The sequence below is a fragment of the Megalopta genalis genome, chromosome 5, assembly GCF_051020955.1.
Source record: "Megalopta genalis isolate 19385.01 chromosome 5, iyMegGena1_principal, whole genome shotgun sequence".
NCBI lineage: Eukaryota > Metazoa > Arthropoda > Insecta > Hymenoptera > Halictidae > Megalopta > Megalopta genalis.
Window position 1 is genome coordinate 1,295,460 of NC_135017.1, and position 14,070 is coordinate 1,309,529.

At 37.5% G+C, this 14,070-nt stretch overlaps 1 protein-coding gene across 1 annotated transcript; it reads left to right on the plus strand.

Annotated features, from left to right (window-relative positions):
* The first annotated feature begins 4,180 nt into the window (after positions 1-4,180).
* On the plus strand, positions 4,181-12,871 carry LOC143259515 (uncharacterized). Its single transcript, XM_076522193.1, is given in 7 exon segments — positions 4,181-4,548; positions 8,837-11,609; positions 11,689-11,766; positions 11,852-12,173; positions 12,246-12,432; positions 12,514-12,591; positions 12,691-12,871. Coding segments are annotated over 2 exon segments (2,607 nt in total). The 5' UTR covers positions 4,181-4,441; the 3' UTR covers positions 11,337-11,609; positions 11,689-11,766; positions 11,852-12,173; positions 12,246-12,432; positions 12,514-12,591; positions 12,691-12,871.
* The last annotated feature ends 1,199 nt before the right edge of the window (positions 12,872-14,070 follow it).

Consider the following 14,070-nt stretch of genomic DNA (forward strand, 5'->3'; position numbering starts at 1 on the left):
GCTAAACAGCATTATAATTATCGACGAATCACGAGCGAGATGAGTGTTGGAATTCGAATTCGGAATTTTAACACAAAATTTCCTCTTATATCTAACACGGAAAGGTCACGGACTTCGGATCACTAATTTCAATGAAATTTTCTGTGGTGAAACCAGGCTGAAAATTATTTGAGACGTGTTCGAATTATTTATAAAGATATTTAATTTTCAAATTTCATCGAGCCGAACGTTGTGTATAGATATCGGAAACAATAAACGACTTACACGACATTGTAATGGTTACATTTCTTTTGTATGTGTTTCATAGGAAATTAATACCGCAGCCAAAGAATTGCCACATGCGAAACGCAAAAAATGTTAATCAGTTGTTCTTTATAAAATGCTCTCACTGCAGAAAATATTTACGTTTCACCTGTTTCTATGATAAATATCATCGTCATAGTTGCTAATTTTCTTTTAATCCATACACATTATATTTCATTGAATATACAGGGTGTCCCAAAAATGTCTCGCAATGCGGAAATGTGGTAACTTTTACCTTTGCGAAAATGCAATCTGCGGCTTTGTTTACGAGTTATTAACGAAAAACACTGTCCAATGAGAGGTGACGGCGCGAAGTTCGAGAGCCCGCAGCACGAGACTTTGACAGAAGGTCGAGACGGACTCGAGCCGCGTTCGAAGTATTGAACAAGTCACGAAGCATGCACTTTCCGGATTTTTTTTTTTACTACGTAAAAGTGATATTTTTAAGAAAAACGCTGTTCACCTCTACTTTAGAATGTCCGAAGAATATTTACTAATTTTTCGGACCCGAAACAATATGTAGTTTAACCGTGACAGCCGTTTTAATTATCTGATGTGCATGACACCTCACGTGTACCATATGAAATTTTTATGCAAGGTGTACAGTGAGGATTAACAAAGTTCGTAAATAATATTTCAATTTAAATAATTCCGTGTCCGAACAGAATTCAACGAATGATTCGCAAAGCTGATTTAATAATAAATAATCGCGTTAAGGTACGTAAAGGATTTGTTTATTAGAGAGATATATAAATATCATCAATAAGAAACTCACCCATTTAGTACAACGAACAGCTGATCCCAGGTCGATGACCGCAACATTCGAGGGATACTGTCGGAGGAGGAACCTCCGGTATGGTTATTTGCGAAGTTCACTTACACTGCACTGTCACCAAACACTGATCACTGAATCACTGATAATCCGAATCACTTGTGGATATCACGAAAGATCACTGAGACTCGTTCGCGGATAATCGTTTATTCGACGTGTTCGTTCGGAAGTCGACGTTTCACTGCCGAAAAATTCAGGCCTTGACTGTGGGCCCTTGTTGTTCGTCGTTCGGTCGCCCGAGGAAATGTATAATAGGTCCTTAAGGTTCTGGGTTGCCGCACACTATGACGACCCACACATAGAAGAAAAGCCATATACGTATATTAGTTTTAGAGGTTTCTATCAAGTAAATCTGACGCTTTAATATCGAAATGTGCAGTTCGTAAGTGCAAAATTTAGATTCCCAAAAGACTAAACTGGGGTACTTCGGATGTAGAAATGTCCATTTTTTTATTATTGTTGAGATATTTGCAATATTCGGCCAGAGTGGTGACAATTCACGAAAAAGACGAGACAAGATGGCCGCCGCTAACAGTTTTTCGTAGATATCGAGAGATATAGAGCTCGAATCGAAAATTCGCATACGAAGACCCCGAGATAAGGCATGTACAAAGGCAGTGGAGTGTATTTTCAGTAGATTACTTAGTTAATTAAGACACACGGTTACTTGATGTGAATTGTGTATCGGAAACACCATCTCGAGCTTCCGACATTCTTCACTACTAGCGTCACAGTTCTCTTCCAACCAAAAGATGCACCACAGCGAGCTTGCCGGTAACTATAGTTACTTACAGTCGATAATACAGATCGACAAATTACATAGTTTTACACTTCCATCCAAAATATTTTGAATCAAAAGACGACTAAACATGGATGCCACATTTCATTCCTCGCCGCAATGTTGCCATGTCGTCAAAACCGTTTCACAAACTGAGTTTCATGAAACTGATTCCTGCTTCATGAGCCCGTGCTGCCGCGCGCTAGGTTTCTTGACCAGGGGAAGGTGGCGTGCGGGGCAGTCGTGAGCGGCGCGGCAGATGCAGCAAGAACGCTCGTCGAATACTGTAAATATCTGAACAATAATAAAAAAATGGACATTTCTACAACCGAAGCCCCCCAGCTTAGACTTTTCTGAATCGAAATATCCAACTCTCGAACTGCTCACTCGAATATTGGCACGTCCATCTTACTTGATACGAACAGTTGCCACGAAGATATTCTGCCGCGCGCTAGGTTACTAGACCAGGGGAAGGTGGCGTGCGGGGCAGTCGTGAGCGGCGCGGCAGTTGCAGCAAGAACGCTCGTCGGATATTGTAAATATCTCAACAATAATAAAGAAATTGACATTTCTACAACCGAAGCCCCCCAGCTTAGACTTTTCTGAATCGAAATATCCAACTCCTGAACTGCTCACTCGAATATTGGCACGTCCATTTTGGTCGATACGAACAGTTGTCACGAAGATATTCTGCCGCGCACTAGGTTACTTGACCAGGGGAAGGTGGCGTGCGGAAGTAAAATAAATAACAGGAATGATAAAAATGATGTTTTATTTATTCAGTACCATATTAATAAAAGTTAACAATATATTTGTTTCCTCCCCCTCTCCCTCCTCTCCCACCACTCCCTCCTCTTCCTCCTCTTCCTCCTCTTCTTCCTCTTCCTCCTCTTCCTCCACTTCCTTTTCTTTTTTCCCCCCTCTTCTGGGGGCCATAAATGTTTTTCTTTAGGAGCTTCTTCAGCTCTCTCTGCAACGTATAAGTATATATTATTATTATTATTTGTTTTTATACATATTACTATATTATATTATATTATATATAAAAGTCTTTTTCATTTACTTACATTCGCCGCTACCAAATTAGCCAGGTTTGGCCTGGCCACCCCTCTGGCCAGTTGACCAAGTATATTTCGCCATTGGGACTGTAACATAACAGCAGAATTAGAAGTATATATATATATTATAAATATACATTCTGTTGTATTGCATATACTTACAGCCTTCCCGGACTCGTATGCGGCAGCGATCTCTCTCTGCCGCGCTATTATCGAGTCCAGCGACTCGTTCGCGGCGGAGGTGTCCGCCGCTGCTGCAGGCGCCGTTGATGCTGCGGCGGTGTTCGCGGCTGCTGCAGGCGCCGTTGATGCTGCGGCGGATACGTCTCCTTCTTCCAACTGCATTTCCTGCATTTTTTCTTCAACCTCTCGTTCCATATCTCTGCAAAAAAAATAATATTATTAAAATAAATTGCTACACAATTACTAGAACAAATTTCCACAATACTAAATTTTATCGCGTTATAAATTCGAAATAAAATCAATTGAATCGTTTGCATACCAGATGGTTCTAAAAAAACAGGATCGAAAAACGCCAAAGAGCGCGATCGCGCTCCGTCGATTACATAACTAATATTTTAACTTATATTTAACGAAAAATATACTACATGTATATGCCCTGGCTTTTCTCAACCCAAAATCTGAAGAGCGCGAAGGTGGCTCGTGGTACGCAAACGTTTCAAAACTTTGAAATTCTAATGCCACATACATAGTTTATATATTAGTATGTACTTAACTTGCAATTTCTTCGTTTATTACTCCTCCAAGAGTTCAGCGTTGAAAGAAGCTGCGACCCTTCGCAGTTCGAAGTTAGGCCCAGTGTCGGTCTCGGAGCCGTGTTTGTGTTGGGGGGATTTTCAAAATGGGACTACATGATACGCCAATGGTTCAAATAATGTCATTGGTTGTCTGCCAATGGTTCAAATATTATCATTGGTTGTCTGCCAATGGTTCAAATAATATCATTGGTTGTCTGCCAATGGCAATGTCCAATGGTAGCATCGCAAGCATACCCTGGTCCAAATCATGACCCCACACAACGGTTCCTTTCCCTATTTCGAATTTCCCGCTACCGCTGTTTGCAGTTCGAAAATGATTTGTTTATACTTTCGTAGACGATGAGGCTACATGTATTAGTAGTATCGTAACGTGACTCGCATTCAGCTGTTATCTGCGTTTTTACGTCGCGTTCAGTCGTGATTTGTTCTCCAAGTGATACGGTCTAGGAGTGAAAAGCGCGCGATTATTATTTCTTATAGTTTTAGATTTTTTCTATTTCATTCTATTTCATTCTACTTCATTCTATTTTATTTTATTCAATTCTATTCTTTTTGATTCTACTTTTATAATCTACTCTATTCGGCATTATTCTACTACATTTCATTGTAAACAATAGAAACAGATAAATTTAACAATTTCAAAAGTGTAGCGAAACGATGCCAAAGGTTGTGAATTCAATGAATTGGAAGGATGTGGTTTCTCTCTTCCCAATTGTTGAGATGTATGAAGGAGGGTGCATCGAAAAAACTGACCTTGACCAGACCAAGATACAGCAAAAGAAAAATTATGAAGGAGAGGTAAGTGAGCATTTTGTTTCGTTACTATGATTTCGGTAATATGTTTCGATATAATTTAAATGGTAAGAGCAAAAGTTCTCATTACTGCTGGAAATACATTTTTTCGCTTTCTCGCTTTTGTACTTCCATTTCTCGGATTTTTATGATATTGACATATGCTGTAGTCCATATTCAATCATTAGAATGAAGTTGCAAAACAAAATCGACGGGTCGAAGTAGCTGATTAGTGTCATTTATACGTTATTTATATATCACGTAAATTTCTGTATCATCAAAAACACTGACATCGAGATATCCCTTCCTTTTTTTGGGATCTTCGTCACGTACAAATGCTTTCCCGGTTATATGGACGGATGTTCGCATTGTTTGACGAACAGATGGGGTCGAAAGGAAATTTTAGGATTATTGTCGTAAAGAAAGCTGATTGCCTTCGTGTGTCCCTAAAGAAAGAAATTAGAAGGCCGAGGATCTGGAACTCGTCGCTTTTACGAGCGGTCCTTGAGACCCGGCCGCGTACGGCACGCAGATGGGAAGGTTACAATTTCCGCGTCCGACAATTCATTCCCTCCCACGGTGAGGGCCCACTGCAGATATTATTTCAATACGTATTCTGCATTTGTTTGCAACAAACGTTTTCTCTTCAATCTTCTGCAAAGAGCGTAGCCGATTCAAGATGGTCAAAATTGTCCTTACAGGTTTTTCAAATGAGTACTATACCGTTCGATCTAAATAAATTGATATTATTAATTAAATAATGTGAGCCAGTCACTGTGCCGTTGCAACCATTTCGAATCATAACCTGGAGTAAGCCGTTCAATCTTTCCATTTTGCAAATGATAATGATGACAATACAAGTAGCAACGATTTGTTGCATCGCAATACGGCCCACCGGTCATCAAACACCCAGCTGCGCAAAATTTCAACCCGGTTGCAAGCTGCGGTTATCTCTGACTATCACGAAGTAAAATAATATTAATGCGCCATTGGAGTTCAGTAATGATGTAGCACAAATCTAAGCTCAATCAAAATTTATTGTACGTATCTCTATTATTTAAAAAATATAATATTATATATTAGAGTTTAGACTTATTCAAGATGAATTTTATGGTGATTAATTTATAATAGAGTAAAATTTAATTTTTATTTCGATTTCGGTTCGAGAGATATGAAATTATCTAATTGAATAATTGAATTTGATTTCTAATATACAGTTACGGGGTAATTTTCTTAGAAATAAATAATTGAGTTATAGTTAATTAGTATTATGATTGTAATATTATAATTTATTTTATTTAGGTTTATTTGATTGAATTATATTGAACTGTTAATTGTATGAATTAATTTGCTTTGTTGGAGTGAGAATATATATATATTATTTTAATTGCGGCTAAAAAATTGGCTATAAAATATTTTTCATACATACAATTTATGAATTCATCTAAAAATTTAAATAGTTTTTATACGAGTGAAAAGTAGAGATTAATTTTTAATATTATATGAAAGTTTAAATAAGAAATTTAAAATAAATAATGGTAAAAATTCAGTGCGCCAGCACCAACGGTTAAACTGCTGTTGTTCGTTAATTTTAAGAATTTTTAGGAGCTGCAGTTATCTCGATAGTAAATTTTAATAATTATCTAGGTTGAATAAATTTATGTGAACCGTACAAATTGCCTGTCACTTTCATTATAAATGGAATAAGTCGTAACGTTGTAAAAGTATGGGAAAATGTTTTCATTAAAATTTTAGTTTAACAATGAGTGTTTCATTTACATTGAAAGGATTCTGAATGAGGAAAATTTTATTATTTGCACAAATTATAAATATTATTGATTTCTTAATTTAATATATTCGAAAAAAGGAATTACATGATTATAAGTTATAGTATTTATTTACGAATAAATTTAATGATTTTAAAATGTGTGTGTGCGTGTGTTGTAGAAGAAGAAAGTAATATTAAGTGGCCGAGGACGATTCAACGAATAACAGTTATCTGGTCTGCCCCGAGGCCCGCGATTCTTTAAAGGAAAAACAAACTGATCTGTGGAAAACCATGCGTCAGTCCTCGGCCACTTACCCGGCAATATATATATTTTGTCTGCGATCCAGGAAACCAAACACTATTGGGGCCTCGAGTGCCTGGTCGTGTGTATATCGTCAGCCGAAGGCGCGACACAATCGCCGCTCGCACTCAACATAATTTACGCCAAACGCACAACTGTTTCTTTCTCTTAGTGCGACATTGACAGTATGCATCGTTAGCCCGTCGGCCGGATTTATGGCCATAGAATACGAATTACGGTTTTTCCCCAATTCATGCGACTGGCCACCGTGGGTCCTATCGGCAGACCAGACCACCCGCGGGCCACGTGAAAATATTGGAAATGCGGTCTAATTATCATAATACAAAATATTTAATTTTATTGATTAAAACTACTGAAAATTTAAATATTCTAATTTTAAAAGTCCAATTTTAAATTTGTTTTACAATAAATTTATCCAGTTAAGTTGAATTATATTACAACAAAGTAATTGTTATGAAATACAAATCATTTAATTTTACTGATTAATATTAATAAAAATTTAAGTCTTCAATTATCATAAATCTAAACTTAATTCTTTACACGACTTTAATACTTTATATGACAATGAACCATTATTTATTTCAATTATTATTGAATACCCTAAACTAACCAATTCAATTTGATGTAGGATAAATGAATAAATATATTTAAAAGTATGAAATAATAATGTCCGTAAAAAAGAAAAGAAAAAAAAAATTCCAATAAAAAATGTAACAACTAACAATGCCGAAGTTAGGAATTTCTTCCAACATAAACTCATCAATTCAGTATTAATAATTATTATGATACATAACAGAAATATTAAATTAACTCTTTTACTTTCGAGATAATTAAAAACACTAACTTTATTTTAATTAACCCTGATACAAAAAGTACGAAAAAATCACTTTTACTTATACTAATATTACTTTCTTCTTCTACAATACACGCACACACATTTTAAAATCATTAAATTTATTCGTAAATAAATACTATAACTTATAATCATGTAATTCCTTTTTTCGAATATATTAAATTAAGAAATCAATAATATTTATAATTTGTGCAAATAATAAAATTTTCCTCATTCAGAATCCTTTCAATGTAAATGAAACACTCATTGTTAAACTAAAATTTTAATGAAAACATTTTCCCATACTTTTACAACGTTACGACTTATTCCATTTATAATGAAAGTGACAGGCAATTTGTACGGTTCACATAAATTTATTCAACCTAGATAATTATTAAAATTTACTATCGAGATAACTGCAGCCCCTAAAAATTCTTAAAATTAACGAACAACAGCAGTTTAACCGTTGGTGCTGGCGCACTGAATTTTTACCATTATTTATTTTAAATTTCTTATTCAAACTTTCATGTAATATTAAAAATTAATCTCTACTTTTCACTCGTATAAAAACTATTTAAATTTTTAGATGAATTCATAAATTGTATGTATGAAAAATATTTTATAGCCAATTTTTTAGCCGCAATTAAAATAATATATATATATTCTCACTCCAACAAAGCAAATTAATTCATATAATTAACAGTTCAATATAATTGAATCAAATAAACCTAAATAAAATAAATTATAATATTACAATCATAGTACTAATTAACTATAACTCAATTATTTATTTCTAAGAAAATTACCCCGTAACTGTATATTAGAAATCAAATTCAATTATTCAGTTAGATAATTTGATATCTGTCGAACCGAAATCGAAATAAAAATTAAATTTTACTCTATTATAAATTAATCACCATAAAATTCATCTTGAATAAGTCTAAACTCTAATATATAATATTATATTTTTTAAATAATAGATACGTACAATAAATTTTGATTGAGCTTAGATTTGTGCTATATCATTACTGAACTCCAATGGCGCATTAATATTATTTTACTTCGTCATAGCCAGAGATAACTACAGCTTGCAACCGGGTTGAAATTTTGCGCAGGTGGGTTTTTGGTGGCCGGTGGGCCGTATTGCGATGCAACAAATCGTTGCTACTTGTATTGTCATCGTTATCATTTGCAAGTGTTTAATTAAAATGTAAAGATTGAACGGCTTACTCCAGGTTATGATTCGAAATAGTTGCAACGGCACAGTGACTGGCTGACATTATTTAATTAATAATATCAATTTATTTAGATCGAACGGTATAGTACTCATTTGAAAAACCTTTATTTTTGTTTGTATATTTTGCATTTATAGAAGTCAACAAGCTGCAGCGGCAAAGAAGATGCGCACCGAGAAGATCGAAGCAGCGGAAGTCAGTCAAGAAATGCCCCATTTCATCATTGAGGCAGGAACGCAAGAGCAATCACGTGCACAGTCAAGCATCGAGGAAGGATTTACCATTACGGACTTCCGGTTCGTGGTGGAGCAGGTACTACTGATAGGGTACCACTCGGCAACGTTCGAATGCACCACGCAACATTTGCAAGTGATCGGGATGAAGCGCTCCGGATTCAGAGCAACGATAACTCTGAAATGCAAGATGTGCCAATATGAAGCGGAAGTGCACAGCCAAACGGCAGACAACAAAACACTGGACCTGCATTATACTGCGGCCCTCGCAACAATCACTTCTGGAGGTGGTTACTCAAAGATGGAAGAAATGTTTGCAACAATGAACATTCCATACATATCAAGGATGGAATATCGAAGACGTCATGACGACATTGTTGAAGATTTGTTAAGTCTTGCTGAAGCGGAGATGCTAGCAGCGGCAGAAGAGGAGAAACAATTAGCCGTCCGAAGAGGCGACGTTTTAGTTTCCGGTATCCCTTTCATCCCCGTCGTGGCTGACGGCAGCTGGATGAAGAGATCGTACCATACTGGAAGGTACGACTCCTTGTCCGGTATTGGTGCAATAGTGGGATAACACACAAAGAAAGTGTTATTTGCTGGTGTGAAAAATAAAGTGTGTTTGATTTGCCGCAACGCTTCGAAGAGGAAGGAAAGCCCCAGAGAACATAGGTGCTTCAAGAACTGGGGACGAAATGAGACGTCCACGAGAATGGAGAGTGCTGCAATTGCTGAGGGTTTCCAGACCAGCATACAAAAAAGAGATCTGATATATAATATCTTGATCGCTGATGGCGACAGCAGCGTGTATAAAAGGATTTTGGATTGTGATCCATACAAGGCAGAGATGGTTCGTGTTAAAAAGATTGAGTGCACGAACCATTTATTGCGCAATTTTTGCAACAAAATTAAAGATGTTGTAAAGAAGACTCCACCTGGAATTTATCGAAAAGCCGTGGAAAATAATATTCGTAGACTGCGCACGGATGTTGTGAAGGCTGCAGTTTACAGATCGAAGGAAAATCTTCTGACCCAACAAAAAATAAAAAATTTGCAAACGGACATACTAAATATTCCTAGCCACGTTTTCGAAGAGCACAAGGAGTGTTGAAGACTAGGATATTTCTGCGACCGCCCAGCGAACACGGGAGAAGACAACTTGGTACCGCATCTCAAGAAAATCGGCCTATATAACCGGATGCATGAGATCTTCCGTCCATTGATGGCTCATGCTGAAAGTTTATTACATAATACTACAAACAATCCAGTTGAGAGCCTCAATGCAATCATTGCAAAATATACCGGTGGGAAAAGGATAAATTGGGGCCAGAGAGGGTCATATTCTGCGAGATGTGCAGCTGCTGTTGTACAGCACAACACGCAAAAACTAATATCGAAGCTAATAGAGGGCAAGGGTGCGAAGCCGCCGAAATTGATAGAAGAATTAGAAGAAGGAAGGAAAGGTAGTAATGAAAAAGCAAAGGAAAGGAATAGAAAGTCTCCGAAGAAGGTGAGAAACCCGTTTTGTTCAACAACGGACCCGGATTATGGAGTTAGCGCAGAGAAACCGGATATGGAGCGACATCTATTTAACTTTGAAAAAGAAAGGCACATGGAGATGCTGCAGGATTGGCAGACGAATCGAAAGAAAATAGAGAGGGATACGTTGGAACAAAATACAAGCCACGAGTGGCATACATACCGATCCAAATTACTTACAGCGTCGAACTTTGGCAAAGTGTGTCGGCGAAGGAAAACAACCAACTGTGGAAATTTGGTAAAATCACTGCTGTATCCAAACATATTGAAGCTGCCTGCCATTGAATATGGTCGGCAGTGTGAGAATATTGCCCGCGAACAACTTGCGAAGGAGGAAGATGTGGAAATCCGCAAATGCGGTCACTTCATTGATGCAGAGATACCATTTTTGGGGGCAACTCCGGACGGCATAATTGACGACGACGGTATCGTGGAAATTAAATGCCCGAAGACGGCAGAAAAGTTCTCGCCAGAAGAAGCGATAAAAAATATTCAACCAGTACGAAGAATATTTGAAGATGATGCAGGTACTGCATTACGCAGAACCCATCACTATTTTTACCAAGTGCAGGGACAACTGCACATAACAGGTCGACAATATTGTCTGTTTTGTTTGTGGACATCAAAGGGTATGAAAACCATAAAAGTAAGCAAAGGCGACACATTTTGGCAGAATGAAATGAAATCGAAATTGTCGCGATTCTACGTCCATTGTATGTTGCCCGAAATATTGGACAGCCGCTACATTAGGAATATGAGCATCCGAGAGGCCACAGAAACGGAGTACAAAAAACCAATTGTGATTAGCACAAAACTAATTAAAAAACCTCAAGCGAACCCACGCAACGTCGGGTCGCACACTTAGTGTGCGCCTTCGCTGATTATTTCAGCGAAGGAATTTTCAAAAAGATCTTAGCTCGCGAGTCATTAGATTCGCTCGAGCGTACCCACGCAATGTCGGGTTGCACACTTAGTGTGCGAATTTTTCCTTGCATGTTGCAGATGATGTTCACGCGGATCGGCAGTGAGGTGTGCTTGCGATGCTACCATTGACAGCGCCAATGCGGTTGAGGGAACGACCGACAATGTTCTGGCCAGAAGGAAAGAAATCGCTCTGGCATTCAACGCCGGGAAAATTGTAGGTATATGCAATATATATGTACGATGAAATGCTTATTCATAATGTATGTACTTCTAATTCTACTTCCATGTTACAGGCGAGTATGAAGACAGTTCTGGCTAAATTGGCTCGGGGGATGACAAAACCCTTGAGGGTGGATTTAGTTCCTGCCAACGTAAGTAAATGTAAAATAATAAATGAAAAATACTTTCGGCGTATAATAATGAATTATAATAGTAATAGATACTTTCACGTTACAGAGAGAACTGAAAAAAAACAGAAGAAAAATATGGCCCCCGAAAAAGGGGAAACCGAAATGAGCATGAGGGAGAAGGACTAAGAGGACGAGGAGGACGAGGAGGACGACGGGGACGGGGAAGACGAGGAGGACGATGAGGAGGAGGAGGACGACGAGGACGAGGAGAACGAGGAGGACGATGAGGACGAGGAGAACGAGGAGGACGATGAGGACGAGGAGGACGAGAAGCGAAATACATAATTAACTTTTATTAAATACTGATATATTATAAATACATGTCTTCGCTACAATTACTTAGGAATGCGAGAGGCTTCGTTACCAAGGTTATGTAACAGAAATATTTGCGGCTGGTTGCTTGTTGCTGATTAAATAATATTATTTTTTTTTTTTTTTAGAACTATGGAAAAACAAGTTACAAGTGAGATGGAGAAAATAAACATATCGAATAACACGGCCACAGCAGCGGAGAGAACCTCCGCCACGGATCCAGCAACCGCGGCAGCGGGGAACGCCGCAGAGTCGCTTGACTCGATTTTAGCGCGGCAGCGAGAAATCGCTGCCGCATACGAGTCCGGGAGGGCTGTAAGTATATGCAATATATGTGTACAAAACAGAATGTATATTTATAATATATATACTTCTAATTCTGCTGTTATGTTACAGTCCCAATGGCGAAATATACTTGGCCAACTGGCCAGAGGGGTGGCCAGGCCAAACCTGGCGAATTTGGTAGCGGCGAATGTAAGTAAATGAAAAATACTTTTATATATAATATAATATAATATAGTAATATATGTATAATAACAAATAATAATAATAAGATATACTTATATGTTGCAGAGAGAGCTGAAAAAATTGCCCCAGAAGAGTGGGGAAAAAAGAAGAGGAAGAGGAGGAAGAGGAAGAAGAGGAGGAAGAGGAGGGAGAGGTGGGAGAGGAGGGAGAGGGGGAGGAAACAAATATATTGTTAACTTTTATTAATTTTAAATGGTACTGAATAAATAAAACATCATTTTTATCATTCCTGTTATTTATTTTACGTATAACATAAAACAAAACGTTTTTATATGTTGACACTAATAATATTTGTAAAAAATAAAAAACAATTGTCTTTGAATAAATTCACTTTGATAACGTCTACTTTACTTCACGACTTGCTCACGAATTATACATTAAATGTTCATAAGTGTCATCCTAAAAGTGCATATTTTATTCCTGAATAAGCAAAAAATAGAAAGAGATCGGAGATAAGTGGAGAGTAATAAAAAAATTAGTCATAACAAAACTCACAAAAGTGCCAACGCTAATTAGATACGCAATAATGGATATAGATAGATAGAAACAATTACCAGGTCAGAGATGCTTATAAGTGTCACCCTAAAAGGCCATATTTTATAATCCCAAATAAACAAACTTTACAGCTTACAATACAGAATTACACGATGAATATCAATAAATTGAATGTTTTCCTTGGTTTTTATTAAGTTATTTTTAATGCCCGGATATATTCGAATCTGAACATTTTAGCGACATAAGTTGCGACGCCGACCGTATATATACGGGTCTGCACATTTTGGCCGGTTTTGCACGCCCGTGTTAATACGTTTCTGGGGTTAATTTTAAATGGTACTGAATAAATAAAAAATTATTTTTATCATTCCTGTTATTTATTTTACTTCCGCACGCCACCTTCCCCTGGTCTAGTAACCTAGCGCGCGGCAGAATATCTTCGTGACAACTGTTCGTATCGACCAAAATGGACGTGCCAATATTCGAGTGAGCAGTTCGGGAGTTGGATATTTCGATTCAGAAAAGTCTAAGCTGATGGGCTTCGGTTGTAGAAATGACCATTTCTTTATTATTGTTGAGATATTTACAATATTCGACGAGCGTTCTTGCTGCAACTGCCGCGCCGCTCACGACTGCCCCGCACGCCACCTTCCCCTGGTCGAGAAACCTAGCGCGCGGTAGAACGGGCTCATGAAGCAGGAATCAGTTTCATGAAACTCAGTTTGTGAAACAGTTTTGACGACATGGCAACATTGCGGCGAGGAATGAAATGTGGCAACCATGTTTAGCCGTCTTTTGATTCAAAATATTTGGAATGGAAGTATAAAACTATGTAATTTGTCGATCTGTATTATCGACTGTAAGTAACTATAGTTACCGGCAAGATCGCTGTGGTGTAGATTGTTGGTTGGAAGAGAACTCTGTGACGCT